General features: G+C 36.5%; 1 protein-coding gene across 1 annotated transcript in view; it reads left to right on the top strand.

Annotated features, from left to right (window-relative positions):
* The window catches only part of PDE3A (phosphodiesterase 3A), a 337,733-nt gene that overhangs the window by 291,071 nt on the left and 26,887 nt on the right, over positions 1 to 19,775 (top strand). Inside the window, exons 6-9 of the mRNA XM_049782896.1 lie at positions 6,849 to 7,065; positions 10,412 to 10,497; positions 16,946 to 17,100; positions 18,466 to 18,603. Of these exons, the coding sequence (XP_049638853.1) occupies positions 6,849 to 7,065; positions 10,412 to 10,497; positions 16,946 to 17,100; positions 18,466 to 18,603 (596 nt within the window). The remainder of the gene's footprint in view (positions 1 to 6,848; positions 7,066 to 10,411; positions 10,498 to 16,945; positions 17,101 to 18,465; positions 18,604 to 19,775) is intronic.

Genomic DNA, 19,775 nt, shown 5'->3' with positions numbered 1-19,775 from the left:
TGGGGTAATGAATATATGGAACCAGGGGTTGATCCCATGATGGTATGCTTCAAGGATGGAGAAACCCTGAATCTCTTAGGCCACGGGAATTCCCTTTCTTCCCCAATGCTTACTGTGCCTATGCAAAAGAAAAAAAAAACAGTGGGGGGAACGCCAAATCCTACCACTCCAGCACCCATACTTTTTCTTGTTTTGTTTTGATTTGTTAGTTTTTGACTTTATTTTCCTTCTCTTTTTTTTCTTCCACTTTTTCTTTTTCACTCTTGTGGTTATTATTTAGAGATTTATTTTTATTTGCCGGGTCCATTTTTTTCTTTTTTCTTCCATTTTTCTTTTCTTTTTTTTCTCTCTCTTCTTTCTTTTTTTAGTAGCTGTCACCAATTTTTTTCTTATCCTTTTTATCTCCAATGACAGTGGAATAGATCTCAATCTACAACAAGCTGTAAAGTGGAGACCAGTTGCACTAGCATTCTAGGGGGTAGAGGAGAGATATGGGATGCATACTGGGAACAGGGGTGGAGGGAGGACAGCACTGGTGGTGGGAATGCCCCTCATTCATGGCCACTATGTTCCATAAATGATGCAGTGAAAGATTTGTAATGCACTTTGGTCACAATAAAAATTTGAAAAAAGCAAAAAACAAGAAAACACTTTTCCTTTGGCCCTTTCTTTTTGAGTATAGGCATTTGACCTGGGGCCAGCAAAACCAAGACACCAGATTTTTCTCAGGACTGTTGAATCATTTGTAGTTATCTCTAGCCAATGCCTTCAACATTATTTTCACCTTTCAAACTTTATCATATTTATTATTTGTGGGGGTTGGGTCACACTCAGTGATGCTCAGGGGTTACTCCTGACTATGCACTCAGAAATTGATCTTGGTATGGACCATATGGAATGCCATGGATATAACTTAGGTCCATCCTGGTAAGCCACATAAAGGTAAATGCCCTACCGTTTCACTATTGTGCTGGCCCCATTATAGTTATTATTTTAATAATTTTAAGCTTGTTACATTTGGGGAGCCAGCCTTTATGGTGACCCATTATTCTATTATTCCAGGAAAATTAAGATTGAAAATAGGTCACAGAACCTTGAAAGATCTGTCTAATGTTATTAAAAGTTAGGGTGCATAACTAATAGCTTGTGCCTGACCCAGGATCCATCTCCAGTACCACATAGTTCCCTGAGCAATGACAGGTACAGTTCTAGATGTACCATGATGCCCAGGTGCTTTCCAGTATCACAGGGCCTCAACAAAAGCATCCTAGCATTAAATTGGCCTACTTGTCCAAAAATTACTATTGGGGAGCCACTTGAGAGATCCAAAAATATAAATATATAATAAATTAAATATGTGCTGCAATTTGCACTATTACATGTATTTACATGTCTTTTGTTTTATAAATGAAGATGTCAGGAGACAGAAAATCAAGTCCTTACATTATTTTCCATTCAGACAAGGACATACTATTGGTCTTAAGATGAAAAGCAGGTTATTGACATTGGTGCCACAGACTTAGCAAGAGCTTCTCCAATTCTTGCCATGAAGTGCCTGAGCTCTCTCTGCCATGGATATCACTTCCAACAAAGAGCCCCATTTTATGGCAAAGAGTAGAGGAAATAATCACAGTCTGAAAGGCATCTGAGAAATGAAGTCAGAAAAACAAGTCAACATCAGAGACTAGAAATTCTTAGAGACAGTCACCCCTTTCCAGTGGAACCTCCTCAAGTTAATAGTGTGTCCTTCAGCTCAACCAATCAGCATTCATTCAAATAGTAAGCCAACCAAGTGTTATGCATTTGCTGAGATAAAATACATAGATGGGATCTGGAGTTATAGTATAGCTGGTAGTGTGTTTATCTTGCATGTGGCCAACCTGATTTCAATCCCTGGTACCCCATATGGTCACTTAAGCTGACAGGTATTATCTGTGAGGACAGAGCCAAGAGTAAGCCCTGAGTACCACTTTGTGAGGTCCAAACACACACACACACACACACACACACACACACACACACACAAAAGAACAACAAAAACATGTATAAAAATCCCATAAGAGTTCTCTGATTAAGGCATCAAAACAAAGAGCCAGGTATAATTTGAATTTCAAGCTTTGCTTTTCCATTTGGATTCACTGATAGTGCAGTGCTATTCCATGTCATTTGCTTTTACATTCCTCTAATTCATACATTTTACATTTGCAATCATCCCTCCCCAGGTGCCTAAAATTTTATAAAATTCCTTTAGTATAATTACAATGATTATAGCTCTCACCAAAAGTTGAAAGCTTTTCCTATAGAACATTTTATGTAAGGGGCAAGAGAAATTGTACAAGGATTAAGCCACCTACTTTGTATACTAATAACCCTGGTTTGAATCTTTGTCTTCAAGAACAGTTTCCTGAGCAATGCTAGGGATCACTTTTGAGCACCAGAAGAGCCTCACAATAGCACCAGATGTTGTTCACCCCGTAACAAAAATAAATTTTTTTGTAAGATAAAGATTAGTTACTATATTGATTCTTTTTTTTAATTTTATATACTTAGATATGTTTTTTGTTTGGAAAAATATTAGGTCTGTCTATTTTTCTGTGGGCAGGGAAAGACACATGTATTTGTCATGCATACTCTGATTCTTGTTCAAGTAAAATAAACCAAAAGACATCTACAGCATTAAACAGATGGATTCACTGTAACAACTTCCCTCTAAAGTTTTATCAGATCCCTTTCATTGCTCAGTTTCTTTTTTTAATCTTTTTATTTAAAATTAAAAAATTAAAGCCCCATTATTTACAAAGTTATTCATAGTTGAGTTTTACACATAAAATTTTCAGTACCAATTCCAATATCAGTGTCAACCTCCCACCACTTGTATTCTAGAGTCAATTCCATACCACCTCCTTCCCAGCCTTCTATCTTAACAGGCATCTTTTAAGTTTGGTTGTTAAGGTCTGGGTCTCATGAATTTATTGTTGACTCTGTGTTTTGAATATTTAGTTCTGACACTCCACAACACCACCAGTATTCATGAATACCCTTGACCTATTATTTCATACCTGTCTTTCTCTACTTCTATCAATTTCTTTTATTCTCATTATTCCACTCAGGGACTGATAGATAGGACTGATAAGGCAAATAGGCAACCTTCATTTAAACCATTGCATTTCCTCATGCAGTTTTTCTAAATACAACATATAAGTGATATCATCGTATATAAATCCCTCTTTTGGCTTGCTTTATTTAACCTGGTATCTTTCAGTACTATCCATGTTGTAGTGATTAATTGGATTATTCCTTACAACTATATAGTATTCCATTGTATATATGTAGCACATCTTCACAATCCACTCATTTATTGTTGAATATCTAGGTTGACTCCAACTCTTGGTTATTGTAGTGTGTGATGTGAAGAATATTGGTGTTAATGTGTCCTTTTGAATGATGTTTTTCTCTCTGGAGGATAGAATTCCCAAAAGTGAAATTGCTGGATCATATGGCAGCTCTATTCTGAGTTCAGAAGAACCTTCTATACTCTTTTCCATAGAGGTTGAACAAGATTACATTCCCACCAGCAGTGAATTAGAGTTTGTTTTTCACCATATCCTCACCCATAGGATGTTCCCAGAATTTTTGATATGTGTCAGTCTCACTGGTGTAAGATAATATCTCATTCTCATCTTGATTTGGACTTCCCAAATAATAAGCATTTTGTCATGTGGCTATTCATAATCTGTTGGTCTTTTTTGTAAGGTGTAATATATGAATCTAGAATTAATTTCATATATGTGGTTACCCAGTTGTTCCAACAACATTTGTTGAAAAGGCTGTCCTTATTTCATTTTATGTTATTGACTCCTTTGTCTAAAATGAGTTGACATAAACTTGGGAACTTGTCATTGGCTATTCTGTTCTGACCCATTAGTCAGAAAATATCATTGTTCCAGCACCATGCTGTTTTGAGCACTATTGCTTTTAGAACAACTTCAAGTTAGGTAATAAGATGTCTTTCAGTGTCTAATTTTGCAGTATAGTTTTGGGTACCCAGGGTCTTTTAGGATTCCACACAAATTTTATCATTAACTTTATTATTAACTAAATCCTGGAAGAATGTTTTCTGAACTTGTAAAGAGATTGCACTTAATTAATACAGTATTTTGGATAAGATGGTAATTTTGACAATGAATCTTCCAATCCATTAGCATGGACTGTCTTTCCATTGCCTTAATTAATGCCTTCTTTAATTTCTTAATTGATTTGAATTTTTTATTGTTTAGATCTTTTACCTCTTTTGGTAATTTGATTCCTAGGCACTTGATTTTTTTTGACACTTCGCTCAAACAAAATTTAAAGAAATGGCATATTTTCTAAATTTTTGAATCATTAGTATTTAGCAGGCTACTTAGCACCATACACTGTGGGTTGATAAGAAACAGAATTTTCTGTTATTGTTTTGTTCAATTTAAATATTTAATTTTACATCACTGTTGACTTAAGTTTTATAAAATTGTTTATTTAAAGCAATGTGCTTTACAAAATTACCCCATTGCATGGTTTTACACATATAGTATTTCAGCACCAATTTCTCTACCAGTGCCAGCCTGCCTCCAGAATGTTCACAGAGTCTGTCCCATGCCACTACTACCCAAACCAGTCTGATGTAATGATAACAGGCCCATTTTTAACTTTAATTTGTAAAGTTTGGGCCTCATTCATGATTTCATTGTTGTTGACTCTGACTTGGATATTTAGTTTTGTCCTTTCTTAACATCACCAATATGCCTGAGTCTCCTTGGATCCTGTCCACCATTATTTCATATTTGTCTGTCTCCTCTACTCAATTTTTAAGAAACAAAATTTAAAGTGTTTACTTCATGTTAATTTGGCCAAAGAGACTATATTTAGTGAAGATTTTTCATTGTCTTGGATTAAATTGCTCAACCATCTCAATAGAAGTGAAATCAAAATAAGACCCCAAAGTGTTCTGTACAGTTCCATTGCTGGCATGGCCATGGATTGCCCAACCAGTGGTCTCTCACAGAATGGGGTGGGGTTTGGGGGACAGAGAAGCCACATTTATCAGGAAGGCCAAACTCACTCAGGCTTTCTCTATTCTCCCACTGACATCCCCAAGAAAGTTACTGGACCTCTCATGGTTTTATATTTTTAGAGTTCAAACAGGCTTATTCTGTGGATTTTGGATTCTATCATCAGACTATTAAAAGATAGTAAAAAGGATGTTTCTCATCTTTTAAAACAAAATAGCTTATTGGGAGAGGCACAGGATGGAAAGAGGTAAAGGGAACAATAGGAAGGAGAGAGAAATGGACACTGATAGAAGGTTGGAAACGTGTGCCATAAAATCCCTACTAGTAATATTAGTAATAGTACTGTAAATAAAAGTGCTTACAAATTTAGAAAATAATAAAAATCAATAAAATCTACATGAAATTAAAAATACCTTGCTGCAAAACTACTGTAAAAGCATAAACCAGAATTCAAAATTGTTAAAAAAATACCCCAAGTAGCAATAAGCATATTTTCTATGCTCTGTGTCCTTTATAAAAATGTTAAAGCTCAATAAATTTATGCTGGTATTAAAGACAGATTGTCCAATACGTTTCTTTATTCCTGTCTGAAATAAAAGAATTCAGGGCCAGAGTACAGGTAACAGGCTGTTCATGTATACATCCAACCTGATTTTAATCCCTGGCAATGAAAGAGGTCCAGGTGTGATCCCTGAGCACAGCAGTATGTTGCTCAAAGCCCCCCCCCCAAAAAAAAGATATCAATTAGAAAAAAATATTGCATAGCCTTTCCACAAGCTCCTGTTACTTGCAGTGGGTCAGAATGCCTCTGGGTGTGATAAAGGAAATGTTGGAGAGGACAGGATGTTGGGAGCCTATGAACCAGCTGTGGGTTAAGTGGTTGTTCAGGCTGTGATCATCTGGTCATTCCACCCCCTTGGGGTGCTGAGAAACAGAAAATGGATTTAATCATTTTATTTCCCCTCTTTACAGTAGGGTGTTTGGATATTAAGCATAATACATGGTGAGCACACAGGTACCCAGAAGCTGTTTCTCTCTTCTCTTTATTTCTGGCTTAGGCTGCATCTCAGGGGATAGGAAAATATCTTCTAAGGCCACTTTTTTCATGTTTTCTAGCTCTAGCCCCTTCAGGCCTCTGCCTTATCTTCATAGTGAAGAAAAAATTCACTGGGCCTGTGTGGCCACGTTTCAGATTTCCACTTCACACTTGTTGTCTGATCTGACTTAGAGGAGATGGCATTTTCTAATTATTCCTCCAGAAATGATGCCAGTCCAAGCTTTTTTGCACACCCCAAAATAAAGAGTAATTTTCCTGATAACAGGCTTGCTCCCCAAAAAACATGGGCACTCAACAATGAAATTTCTGTCTTTACATCTTGTCAGTGCAATTAAATCTTGTCAATACAGGCAGGATGTTCTAGAGTCTAGGCAACAGCTGTTGCCACTCCTGGGTTGCTAAACATATACCCTATAAGTGAAGGCAAACCCATGAATACATTCCAGAGGAAAAAAGAAATGGGATGAGGTCCTCTTATCCCCCCCTCCGGAAGTAACTGCAGGACACCCAGGCTTCCACCAGATTTGTCAAAATAACCACCAAGATTTTCCAGATGATTCACTTGGCCCAATGTTCACTGTGGAGACGCTTGGACTGTTCATCCTGTGACTAGATAGAGAGTCCCAGGACAGCAGCCCTAGGTCCTCCTCAGGCTCACTGGTCCTTAGGGACTGAAAAGAGGAAATTTTCATTTCAGAGCCATCTCAGTGTCCTGACTTGCTCTCTCTTCCTTTCTTCCTCAGGTGCCCTAGCAAAAATTTCTCCTCTTTCCTCCCCCTGCTCCTCACTCCAAGGAACACCAGCCAGCAGTCCGGTCAGCAAAATTTCTGCTGTGCAGTTTCCAGAATCTGCAGACACAACTGCCAAGCCAGGCCTGGGCTCCCATAGGGCCTTGACTTACACTCAGAGTGCCCCCAACCTGTCTCCTCCGCTCCTGACTCCACCTGTGTTATGTAGCAGGTAAGGATTGAGGCTGAGCATGAATATGCAATTCATAATAAAACTCTTATTGGTTTTTCCCTCAGGAACACCCACTTCCAAGGCCACACAGTTCTGCCTAAGTGTGCCAGAGTAGTTGGCAAAGTACAGGATTATGTGATTTGTGTTGAGTACTCAGTAAGAGAATTTTTTTCTATTCTGTGGTTTTCTATTGCTAGACAATTTCAAAACCATATGGGCCCAATGCAGCTGGTCCTTGGGGATGATATAAAATAATGGTACATTTTATCCCCTTGCATTTAGAAAGGTAATGTGAAACTATATAAAGTCATTGATATAATTTCACATTTAGTTAAAATACTGTTTTCCATTCTCTCGAGAGATTGTGACAATCCAAAGAGTATTTTATCCTAAATTAGTAATCCCTTTATTCAAAATTTTTTCAATGTGAGCACCACACCTTTTTTTTTTAATATATTATAGCTAGACTCATTTGGGCCCCTGTAGTTAGTTCAGCCAAATCTATATTTTTCTATCTTGTTAGAATAGAATTACAAAGCAGAAAATTAGGAAAATGGGCCTTCCTGGAGAGAATGATTATTTTGTAATATGGTCACTAAGAAAGAAGGTTCCTACTTGCTGATGAACTGTTCTTCACTAATAAGCTCATCCAGAATAATTGATCTTAAACCAGAACAATCCTGTCACAATGGAAGCGTATTTAAGTATAATTATCAAATTGTCTCGAATCAAATGTTCTCTTTCCTCATGTGAAGGGAGTTACTATTTGAATTAACTAGTTGCATGTGAGTCTTCTACTGTCAAATGTAAGTTTATAGACTCAGATCAATATAATTAGTTTAAACTCACAAATGTCATTTTAAAATACTTTATAGACTATTATTTTTATTCTGTGTATTTTCTCCATACATATTTTTAGGAAGAAGGTTATATTTGTTATGTTTGCTCAGGTTCAGAATGACAAGCTAGGGCTGGGAGGGAGAGTAAAAAGCCTGAAATACATGTTTTGCTTGTGGGAACTCCTGGTCTCATCCTCAACACCATCTGAGCACTTAGCCAGGAGTGACCAATGCCTGAGCAATACTGGATACCCAAAATAAGAACAGAAAATTAAAAAAAAAGTGCCATAGAGTTATTCACTGATTGCTATTTAATAACAATTTATGTTGGCCATGAACATCATCTTTCCCTGAAAGTAATCTGTTTTGAGGGGAAATAGGCATATCAGGCTTCCCTCTTAGGCATCAAGACACACATTGCTTTATAAAAAGCTCCATGAAGCCCAGTGAAAGAAAACCTCCTGATTTTTGTATAATCCAGTGCTTTCTGAATTTATGTGACCACAAAACCCATTTCTGTAGGTTAACACCCAATAACTGCCCCCGCATCTGGCCCTTGGCGGACGAAACACCCTTAAGAAACATTTCATTGTGGTGTGATCCTGAGCCAGAAGGAAGCACAGTGCAGTCTAATCACCTCTGTCTGCAGTATTTCTGGGGAGACTGGACTTGCGGCAGAACTCCAAACTTTGGGATGGAGTCCCAAGAGGAAAGGAAGAGAATTTTAGGAGCATCTACCAGGCACCCAGCTTTTTTCCGCTTCTTTTTTATTTCCTTTTTTGTGTATTCTGAGCAGAATAAAAAAAAAATGGAGTGGGATCTTCACAAAAGAGGTTTGGAAGAAAACAAGGGAATTTTACTGCCTACTTGTTTAGTAATGTTTATAAATCCAGTAGTGTGTGTGTTTTATTTGTTTGGGCTTTATAAATCTATAATTCAAACCATGTTTTATTATTGCCTTCAAGGCAGCCACCCATGTAGGCACAGAGAGCTCCAGAAACACACGACTAATTCTTGTGGTTTCCCCTGTGAACTTAAGGGGTTTGGCATTGAAGCATAGGCTGTTGGCTACAGCAGTGTCAATGAAACAAGCTGTTTTTATGGCAACAAAGGGAGTATCTTTAAACTACTAATTTAAATGTTCCTTTTAAGTATTATCTCGCAATAAAGAATCCTGAAATGAATTGACTCTGTAAAATTTTGGCTGACATTTTGAGGCCCTGAATCAAACTAATGGGATTTCAGAAATAGAAAAAGTTTGTGTGCTGCTTTTTAATACTTGAAAATAAAGGTGTTTGAATAAAGAGACCCTCGCACTTAAAAATGCTTATCTGCACTTGACAAACAAGCCCGATTCATGAAGAAAATGTGGAGACAGTTACTAAATTAAATAAAAAGCTTCTTTCTCTTTAGGGTAAGTAATCTCTGGTTGCATGACTAACAGACACCTGAAAGATAATAGACAAAAGGAAGGAACTCAGGTGCAAAAGCAGAATTAAAATCTAAACCACAGGTTCTCTTAAGCAGGATGAATGAGAGAGGAAACTGGCCAGGCCATTGGTGTGGCGGCTGTTTTTAATTGTTTAAATAGTGAAAACTATTGCGAAAGCAAAAAATATCCCACATCCTCCAGTCCTCCTTTGTGAAAGAACATTGCCTAGCTCTCAAGAACCTTCCTTTTACTCTTTGGGCATGAAAGCAGATACAGTGGGTGTTCATTGGGAGGGGATAATTGACCAATTGCATGTCATGTTGGCACCTCTGAAATCACTATTAAGAATAGGTTATGAATAGCAGCCTGTTCCAGGATTTTCTAAATAATGTCACATTTTGCTAGTAGTTTGATCTCAACTACAATCTAAATTTCTTGGAGGAGAGTGGAAAAGTAATGAATTTTTCTACCCTTTGTATTAACCATTCTGTAAAAAATTATATATATATATATATATGTACTGCCTATTAGCATCCATATTTATTTAAATATATAATGCAGAGTAATATCTATATATATGCATATACCCTTCCTACTAGCATTATGTATTGCATATATACTATTCGCATCTCTTACTGCTTATTGGCTTTCATTTTTTTTTTTTTTTTTTGGTTTTTGGGCCACACCCGGTAATGCTCAGGGGTTACTCCTGGCTATGTGCTCAGAAGTTGCTCCTGGCTTGGGGGACCATATGGGACACCAGGGGTCGAACCGCGGCACCTTACCTTTAGCGCCACCGCCCGGCCCCTGGCTTTCATCCTTAATATACACATGTTAAATATAATGCCCATTAGCATTCATATATGTACACAAATGATTATCAGCTGTCTAGTAACAGCCCTACCTAAGAAGAGAAATTCTTTTTAATTTTTTTTGTTATTTTTTTGGAGAAATCATTTTTCTGTCCAACAAGTAGAAGGAAGTAAGAGACACTTGTTTTGGTTTTCTCTTTTAAAGTACACACACTCGCACATGCCTCTGATGGTTTAAGCATCTTATACCTCTCTGTTCTCAGCTGTGGCAGACCCTACTCCCAAGAGAGTCCATCAGAGGGGTCCCTGGAGAGAAACCCTGCAGCCATCCAGGCACCAAGCAGAACAGGTAATGAATTCTCTGGATTCTGTTCCTCAGAAAGGACATTTTGTTTTCTAATAAAAAAAAAATCTTCTGTAGGTTCCTGTTTTTTCTTTTAATGACAATTTAAGAACAGTTAACCAAATGCAAAATAGTGCAGAACTGCTCACAATGTTCCTAAACATATATGTGCAAATAATATATGTATATACAAATATTTAAGCATACATGAATGGCTATATCTATGAGTATGCATGTATTTGGCATTACATATAGATTAGTTACATTGGAATTTAAGGATGATACAATTTATGGATTATTTTTTTAGATAAATTTATTTTAAACACCATGGTTTACAGAGTTACTCATAATATACATTTTTCTTTCTTTCATTCATTCTTTCTTTTTCTCTTCTTTCTTTTTTTTCTCTCTCTTTCTTTTTTCTTTCTTCTTTCTTCTTTCTTTCTTTTCTCTTTCTTCTCTTTCTTCTTTCTTTCTTTCTTTTTCCTTCCTTCTTTCTTTCTTTCTTTCTTTCTTTCTTTCTTTCTTTCTTTCTTTCTTTCTTTCTTTCTTTCTTTCTTTCTTTCTTTCTTTCTTTCTTTCTTTCTTTCTTTCTTTCTTTCTTTCTTCTTCTTATCTTTCTTCTTTCTCTTCTTTCTTTCTTTCTTTCTTCTTTCTTTCCTTTCTTTCTTTCTTCTTCTTCTTCTTTCTGCCACATCTGGTGGTGCTCAGGAGATATTCTGGTTTTGTGCTCAGAAATCGCACCTGGCAGGCTCGGTGGAGCATATAAAATGCTGGGGATCAAACTTGTGTCCATTCCAAGTCGTCTGCATGCAAGGCAAATGCCCTACTGCTGCACTATCACTCTGGCCTCATAATATACTTATTTCTGGTATTCAATGTTCTAAAACTAATCCCACCAACCAGTGTAATATTCCCTCTACTATTTTACCCAGTTTCTCAATTTCCCTGAGATTGACCTTGGCAGGTAAAAATTATTTAATATTGCTTGTTATAACTAAATGATAATAGAATAATCAAAAAATCATTTATTTAAAAGAAAGTTTGTGAAAATGTTTATATCTCACAAACCTTCAATGTATGAAGGTTTATCAATTTTTTTTGCCAGAGGAGCACTCTGTTGTTGGTTTTGTTGAGCTTATGTGGCTTTTTTTTTCCCTTGGGTTTTTGGCCACACCCGGTGACACTCAGGTGTTACTCCTGGCTCTGCTCTCAGAAATCGCATCTGGCAGGCTTGGTAGACCATATGGGATGCTGGGGATCGAACCAAGGTCTGTCCTGGGTCAGCCACGTGCAAGGCAAACACACTACCGCTGCGCTATCAATCCAGCCCGAGTTTATGTGACTTCTGTGATATTTTCTCATCTACTTTGGTATTTTCCTACTGGAAAGTCAGTATTAAAATTGTGAGGTGTCATGCCGCCACATAAGCAACCATGCTAGTCAAGACTTTTGAGGATCTGGGGACGTCGGCCAATGAGATCATATAGTAGCTGCAATGGCAGACCCTCCTCTGGAGTCCTTCTGTGATCAGCTCTAAAACCAGTTTATTTATGAGTTTTCACAGTGTAGTTGACCTCTCTTTTGAGATTTTAATGAATATATGATACTAGACATGGTGGCCAGCTCCAGATTGTGGACATGGCTACAGGGACTTCTAGAGGCTTGCATGGGGGGGGGGGGGGAGGAAGTATCCCTTATCCCTACATGGGAGGTGCTCACCCTCACTCCAAAGAGTCCCTGGAGACATAAGCCATGAAGCCGGTTTATTTGAAGGGTTTTTTTTTTTTTTTTTTTTTTTTGGCAATTAGGAGTTTCTGTAGAGATTGGTGGGAGTGTGGTGAGGCTGAGCATTTGGCACAGTAGCGAGTTGTAGGATTTTATGTGTTATTTGGGGTTTTTGTTTGTTATTGGAGTTACTCCCAGTGATACTCAGAGCTTACTCCTGGCTCTGCATAGGGATTACTTCTAGCTGGATCAGGAGACCACATGAGGTCTGCAGCATGCAAGGCAAACACTTCAGCCACCTATTGCAACAGACACTAAATGAAGTCAACTGTTTTCTTTTAAGGGGCATGCTTGGTACTGCTCAGGCCTTACTCCAATTTCTGCACTTAGGGATCCCTCTTGGCAGGTTTGGAGGAGCTTATGGGGTGCTGGGGGTCAAAACTGTGTCAGCTAAGTACAAGGCAAATATCTTACTTGCTGTGCTATTGCTCAAGACAGATCCAATGTATTTGCCAAAGATTTCCTTTGCAGGCCCTAAGAAAGGACTGTACCTATCACTACAAACTCTCTTAAAATAAATAATAAATAAATAAAATTCCTTGTTTACATGGCAGTTTTATGAAGAATTTTACCATATTTTCCGGCATATAAGACGACTTGAAACAAAAAAAAAAAAGTCAACTGAAAAAAGAGGGTCATCTTATACGCCGATCATATCCCAAAAAATGTTTCGATATACCGCTAAATGAAAATTGTCTGGATATTGCCACAAAACAAATTTTCCAACTTGATCCTGCACCAATCACTGCAAGGCTGCTCGGACCACCTCTCTAACTAAGCCAATCCAACAGGCTTTTTATGCATGCAAATTAGACAATGTTCTGTACCCAAATCTATACTGTCAAAAGCTCAGATTGGCCGGAGTCAGAGAGGAAGTCTGTTGCAGTATAACCTTTGAACCTTTGCTTGTTGTGATTGGCTCACTGTGGTACATACAGTTGCAGCACTGGAATGTTCTGTGTAGTCAAAGCTGCTGTATCAGGACACATGCATAGTAACTGAATGGACTGTATTAGAGCACCTTCAGTGAGCTAAAAGGTACTGTAATAGAACATTCTGTGTGTAGCTGAAGCTACAGTACTGTATAACCCGACATACAATGGTCTAAAAGATCATCAGAGTGGGTGTACTACAAATAGCTGATCAAGAATTGGGGGATAGTCTTATACAGAAAATATAGGCCTAAACCTATGTTTTAACTGTAAAATTAGGGGGTTGTCTTATACTCCCATTCATCTTATATGCTGGAAAATATGGTAGTTGAAACACTTATCATTAATGTTAATTTAAATCAATGCCTCATTAACATTTGGGGGGGAAATAAAAGTTTAAAAAAAAAAAGGAACACAGTCCTTGGAGTTCAGTTTAATATCTACATTCTGAGACTTCCTAAGTTTTGTCTTTATCTGTGTCTCAGTTTTTTCATCTACAAAGTGGACATGTTACTAATGCCTGCCAACTAGATTGTTGTGAGGATTGAATGTTTTTAAAGCAGGGAAAACCGTTATTGTAGCATTTGGTCACTGAAAAGAATATTTGCTGCTCTTATTATTTTTTGTTGCTGCAATGTTTGAATTTTCTTTTGGTAACAAGGTAGGAAAGAGAATTTTTGAGCTATAATGCCTCTTAGCTGCTTTAGTCTTTCTTGTGTAAAATACATAAATATTGATTATTTGCATAGAAAAGCCATGTGCCTGTGGTAAAATACAAAGAATGTAGCATAGGTAAATAATTCTCTGAGTGCCCTTACTTTCTGATGTAAATAAGAGCACTTATAATATTTTCTTCCCTTTTTCCCTCATCAACTTTGACTGAGCTGAGACTGACAGAATAAAGGATTAGTTCCTTGCCGTCTCTATTGTCTTGTGTAGAATGATGGCCTCTGAGTGTGTTTATTTGTATCTACCAATACTTGGACTGAAATTTGCCAGTTAGCTTTTAATAGGATGTTTAATCCTAAAATAGATTACACGAGAAAGAAGCAAGTATTACATGAAAAAGAAGAAAAGTTGGGTTCTCCAAAAAGTCCTAGAATATGATTCTAATTGGGAAAGGGGATATAATAAAAGTCATCAGAGAGTACTGAAGAAATAATACAGTGTAGGGTGCTTGCCTTGCATACAGCTGACCTAGGTTTGATTCCTGGCATCCCATCTAGTCCCTTGAGAACCACCAAGAGTGATTACTGAATGCAGAACCAGGAATAACCCCTAAACATTGCCAGCTTTAGTCAAAAAACAAGCAAAATTAAAAAAAAAAGTCATGGGAATGTACAACATTTCTAAAATATCCAAAACAATCTTAGAAGAGCAAAGTTAGAGGAAATACATTGCTTGGTTTAGAAACTCAATCTTTTAGGCTGCCTAAAGAGGAGAAATAGATCAAATGGAACAAATTCAAAAGCCTCAAATTAGACCCATAACTACATACTAGTAGACTTTATCCAGAGAGGTCAGAACAACCCAATACAGTTGAGAGAAAATGAATTTTGCCCCCATAAATATACCATATAAAACATTCCAAGATGGGCCATAAATGTCAATATAAAAGACATAATGTAATAGACATAAATGTAATAGATCGAAATGTAAAAGCTTAAACAAGAAAACTTTTACAAGAAAACACAGAAATTCACTTGTCACAGGAGAATAAAAATATTTTATAAGCCATAGAAAGCAGTACCATTTAAAAGAAAAACAAAGAGGCTAGTCTTCCTGAAAAGTAGCATACAAGAAATAGTATTAGACTGCCTGGGTTCAAATCCTGGTAGAAAAGAAGAAAATAGATCAAAGAAACTAAGAAAATAGCTCAAAAGGCCTGAGCTTATCTTTTCATACAGTTTGATCCTTAAACACCCACAGACAGCCATGGTAGCTTCCAAGAAAGACCAGGTGTGTTTCCCAAAAAACACTGCCCAGCTCTATGTCTTACATTACATTTTTATCCATTCTTACCTATTCTTCTTTGTAGATTAAAGGTAATTGTAATGCCCAAAACCCTGCCTTAGTATTGTTGAAAGAATAAAATGCCAATGAAAATGTTTTCCTGTGTCACATTCTAAAACCTTTGTAACTTCTTTCAGTGGTAGGAAGTTTTATTGGATTTTGTTTATGGGCTACATCCTTCAATGCTCTGGGGTGGCTCTGAACTCAGGTATTACTCCTGACAGTGCTCAGGGGGATGTCAGAGATTAGATACAGATTGTATGCAAAGAAAAATTCCTTACCCACTGTACTATTGAAATTGGAAAAACAATATAGAGATTCCTCAAAAAACTAGAAATTAAGCTCATATATGATCCAGCCATATCACTCTTAGGGATATTCCCTAGGAACACAAAAATACAATTCAAAAATCCCTTCCTCACACCTATAGTCATTGCAGAGCTATTTACAATAGGCAGACTCTGGAAACAACCAAGATGCCCTTCAACAGATGAATGGCTAAAGAAACAGTGGTACATATATGCAATGGGATATTATGCAGCCATCAGGAGAGATGAAATCATGTGATGTACATAGAATCTATTATGCTGAGTGAAAAAACCAGAGGGAGAGAGATAGACACAGAATAGTCTCACTCATCTATGGGTTTTAAGAAAAATTAAAGACATTGTAACAATGCCCAGAGATGATAGAGATGAGGGCCAGAAGGACTGGTTCACAATATAAAGCTTACCATTAATAGTGGTGCGTTGCAGTTAGGGAAATAACTACACTAACAACTATCATGATAGTCTTAATGAGTGAGAGGGAATATTCTGTTTATGACTGATACCCAACTATAATCATGCTTGAATCATGATGCTTACAGATTTTATATTAAAAAAAAAAGTCTAGAAAGTTCTAGAAGAACCCTCTAGGAAAGTTCTTGAGACAGAGAAAGTCCTGGGACAGAGATGTCCCAGGAGCATGTTCTTCTTCTTAAGCTTAGCATTTTCTTTTTCCTTTTCTTTTCTTTTTTTTCCTTTTTTTTTTTTGATTTTTGGGCCACACCCAGTGGCACTCAGGGGTTACTCCCTGCTATGCACTCAGAAATTAGTCCTAGCTTAGGAGACCATATGGGATGCTGGGGGATTGAACCATGGTCCATCCTGGGTCAGCTGCATGCATGGCAAATACCCTAACGCTGTGCCACTGATCTAACCCCAAACTTAGTATTTTCTGATTGGTCCTCTTCATAAAGCTGCCAGGTTCTGTTGCTCTTTTAGTTTATACATTTGAGTACTGACTAAAGTGGGAGAAATATGCAAAAAAAACAAAGCCACAGATTCCTAGCACACAGTCTTGGGTGCTTGGGTCTCCCATGCTCCTAGAATAGCCTTTTAATTGACATTCTACAGACCATTGTATTCTTGAATATCAATCAACTCAGTTTCTACCACATACGTGCTCTAAAGTTACTGTGTTAGCGAGTTGAGAGGAGGGGGGGAGGTGGTAAGAGGATATACACAAAAGAAAATATAAAGTTCTTAAAATATATGAATATTTTACTGGATTTAAAAATAGGTGTTTTCCTTTCATCTCTAATCTTGCATTCTTATAGAATCCCATTAGAATCGTATAGATTCCTAACCACTGTATTTGTACATTGTAGAAGAATTCTCTTACAGGTACTTCTTTTCCTATTGCACATTTCACAGCCATCTCTACTCTCAATTTTTCAGATGATACTGGTCAAGTTACCTCTGACTATGAAACCAACAATAACAGTGATAGCAGTGATATTATACAGAATGAAGATGAGGCTGAGTGTCCACGAGATGCCCTGAGGAAAGCATCTGCATGCAGTTCCTACACTCCTGAGACCATGATTTTCCTGGTAACCTCATACCTCATAACTCTTTTTATAGTGGAGAAATTAAATTTGGGCATAGATTCCTGTAGGTTTTTATGCATCTCTTTGAGTCTTACATATATACCTCACTTGACTTTCACCTGTGTTTCAGCCTCCCAATGTGTATCAGTGTAGTTTTTTCTCCAAGACTTAATGATTATCTTCTTTTGTTTATTTTTTATAAAAAAAAAAACTTAAGTATCCTCCAAAAAGGAGTCTGGGTATTTATTAATTAAATTTGAACATATAACTATGCATAGAGAAATGCATCATTTCATTTAGTAATTCAGTATTTTGCAATAATCCATCAGTCATTCCAAGACAGTGAGATGTGTTTGTTTTTGTAGGATTTCCAATGATTTTTAGCTCTTATGAAGAAAGTGAGCTACTATTTACTATGTCATTTTAAACCAGGTTTTAGTGATGCTTGTCTCAGCTATCGTAGATAGTTATCTAATTCTCAAGTCCTGCTACTATCATTGAGATTTTTGCCTACTAGGCCATTTAGACTTCTATGTTAAGGGATAGCCATATCACTATAATCTTATATATTCTAGTTGTTTGATAAATAGTCTCTCACAAATATTGTCATTTGGAACTAACATGAAATGTCTTTACACTTAAATGTAAAACTATTAAGTACATGAATTAGTTAAAATCCCTGAAACAATGTGTCAGCTATAAAAAAAATCACAAAATTTCTATTGATGTTCCAGCAGTAATATAAATCTGATCAAGTGTCTAAGGGTGATTAGCTCCCAATCCACTCCTGCCATTGTCTGTTGCATGTATAAGTTCATTAAGTAAAGTTCATCTCAGAAAATTTATAGGATCATATATAGAGACATCAATTTACATATGATTTTTAGCAAATTCTAAAATCCTCAAGTATTAAGAACTCTACACAAAAGCAGTTATGAAAATTTATAAAAGAAAGATTCCTTTTTCCTGCTGCAGTATCATGTACTAATTAATAGCAGACAAACATCCGCAGATACAGAGTTCATGACTTGAAAGGGCTTTAAGACCCTATTTTCTTAGTTTGAAAACCATAGCAGCTACCAGTATCTTTATTGGAGCTTAATGTCTGTGTCATCTTGATGTTTTTGGTAGGTGGTCTAGTGTTTGAGGCTGTAGAGGCTGATACTCAGGACACCAGGCTATACTGAATTGAATTGAGGTTGACCAATATGCAAGTACTTTGTACATCTCTGGTCCTTGATTATTTTAATTAGATTTACCCTAAAGTCTTACATTATTGCTGCTGATCGATCAGTTAAATCAATTTAACCAAGCCTATATTCCTTTGAAAAAAGCTGTAAATTGAACATCTTTTTACTTTGATTTTAGGAAAAACCAATTCTTGCTCCTGAACCTCTTGTCATGGATAATTTGGACTCCATTATGGAACAACTAAACACTTGGAATTTCCCCATTTTTGATTTGGTAGAAAAAATAGGAAGAAAATGTGGCCGTATTCTTAGTCAGGTAAGAGATTAATATGTAGAAATTGAAAGGTAGAACAAAAATCTTTTTATTGAGTGCTTAAAGTTATGTACATGTTTGATACTTATGGAAGAATAGGGGTTGGTTAGAGATAGAAAGTTTTGTATCTTATGACCTATAGATATCTTAGTAGTGGATTGGTTAATAGAAGAAAGTTAATCTTCAAATGAGTAAAAGACAGATTCTGCCATTAAAATATTGTGTAAGAAAAAGTGGAGGAAGGAAGATGAAAAAAGTATTTGAAATTTATAGTGTAGAGCAAGAGGAAAGCTGATAATACCATTCAAAGAATAAAACTTTATTTCTTAATAAACACTAATAGCTTTGTCTGCAATTATTTACAATGACTATTTTTACACTTTTCAATATTACAGTATCTAGAACTTGTCAAAAATATGGTATTTTTTGAAGTGGCTCCCTGTGCTGCTGTGTGAAATACATCTAATGAAGTGTATTATATTTTTCTATGAGCAGCACTTTTATAAATATAATAAATAACAAATATGAATTGTTGCTTTATAAGTGCCCATTCGGTCTTTCTTTAAACTGAAATACATTTAGGCTTCCAAACAAAGAAATACTTGTTTTACTGAGGAAAAAAATAAAATACATAGAAATTAATATTTTTGAACAATGACATGTATCTTCTCAAAAAGAAAAATCAAAGTAAAATGATAAATGTGTTCTATTACTGAACATCGATCATAATATTTGCTCCATATTAAAAGTGCTAATTCAGTACTCTTTAAAAGTTTACAATGTTTGTAGCATGTTCTTATATCTGAATAAATATCAAAGAAGAGACAGTAAAAATTACCTACCTAATTCACTTAAGATTTCAATGAGAGCAAAAAGATTTTCTGGGGCCATGTATCCTTCCTGGGAAAACACAAAAAATCATGGCCAAACTGATTTATAATCAGAGAAAAGCTCTCTTAAGACTGGGAACTGGAGAAATAGAACAAGTTATCTGCTTACCCTGTACATATCCAACCTAGATTTGATCCCCAGCATCACATATCATCCTCATAACCTCATCAGAAATTATCCCTGAGCACAAAACCAGGAGTAAAGACTGACTACCACACAGTGTGACCCAAAAAAAATAACAGAACATCACAACAAACTTCTGAGTCTGAAGTTTGGAGATGAGG

The sequence above is a fragment of the Suncus etruscus genome, chromosome 11 (genome assembly GCF_024139225.1).
Source record: "Suncus etruscus isolate mSunEtr1 chromosome 11, mSunEtr1.pri.cur, whole genome shotgun sequence".
Taxonomy (NCBI): domain Eukaryota; kingdom Metazoa; phylum Chordata; class Mammalia; order Eulipotyphla; family Soricidae; genus Suncus; species Suncus etruscus.
This window is presented reverse-complemented; position numbering and strand designations above follow the sequence as displayed.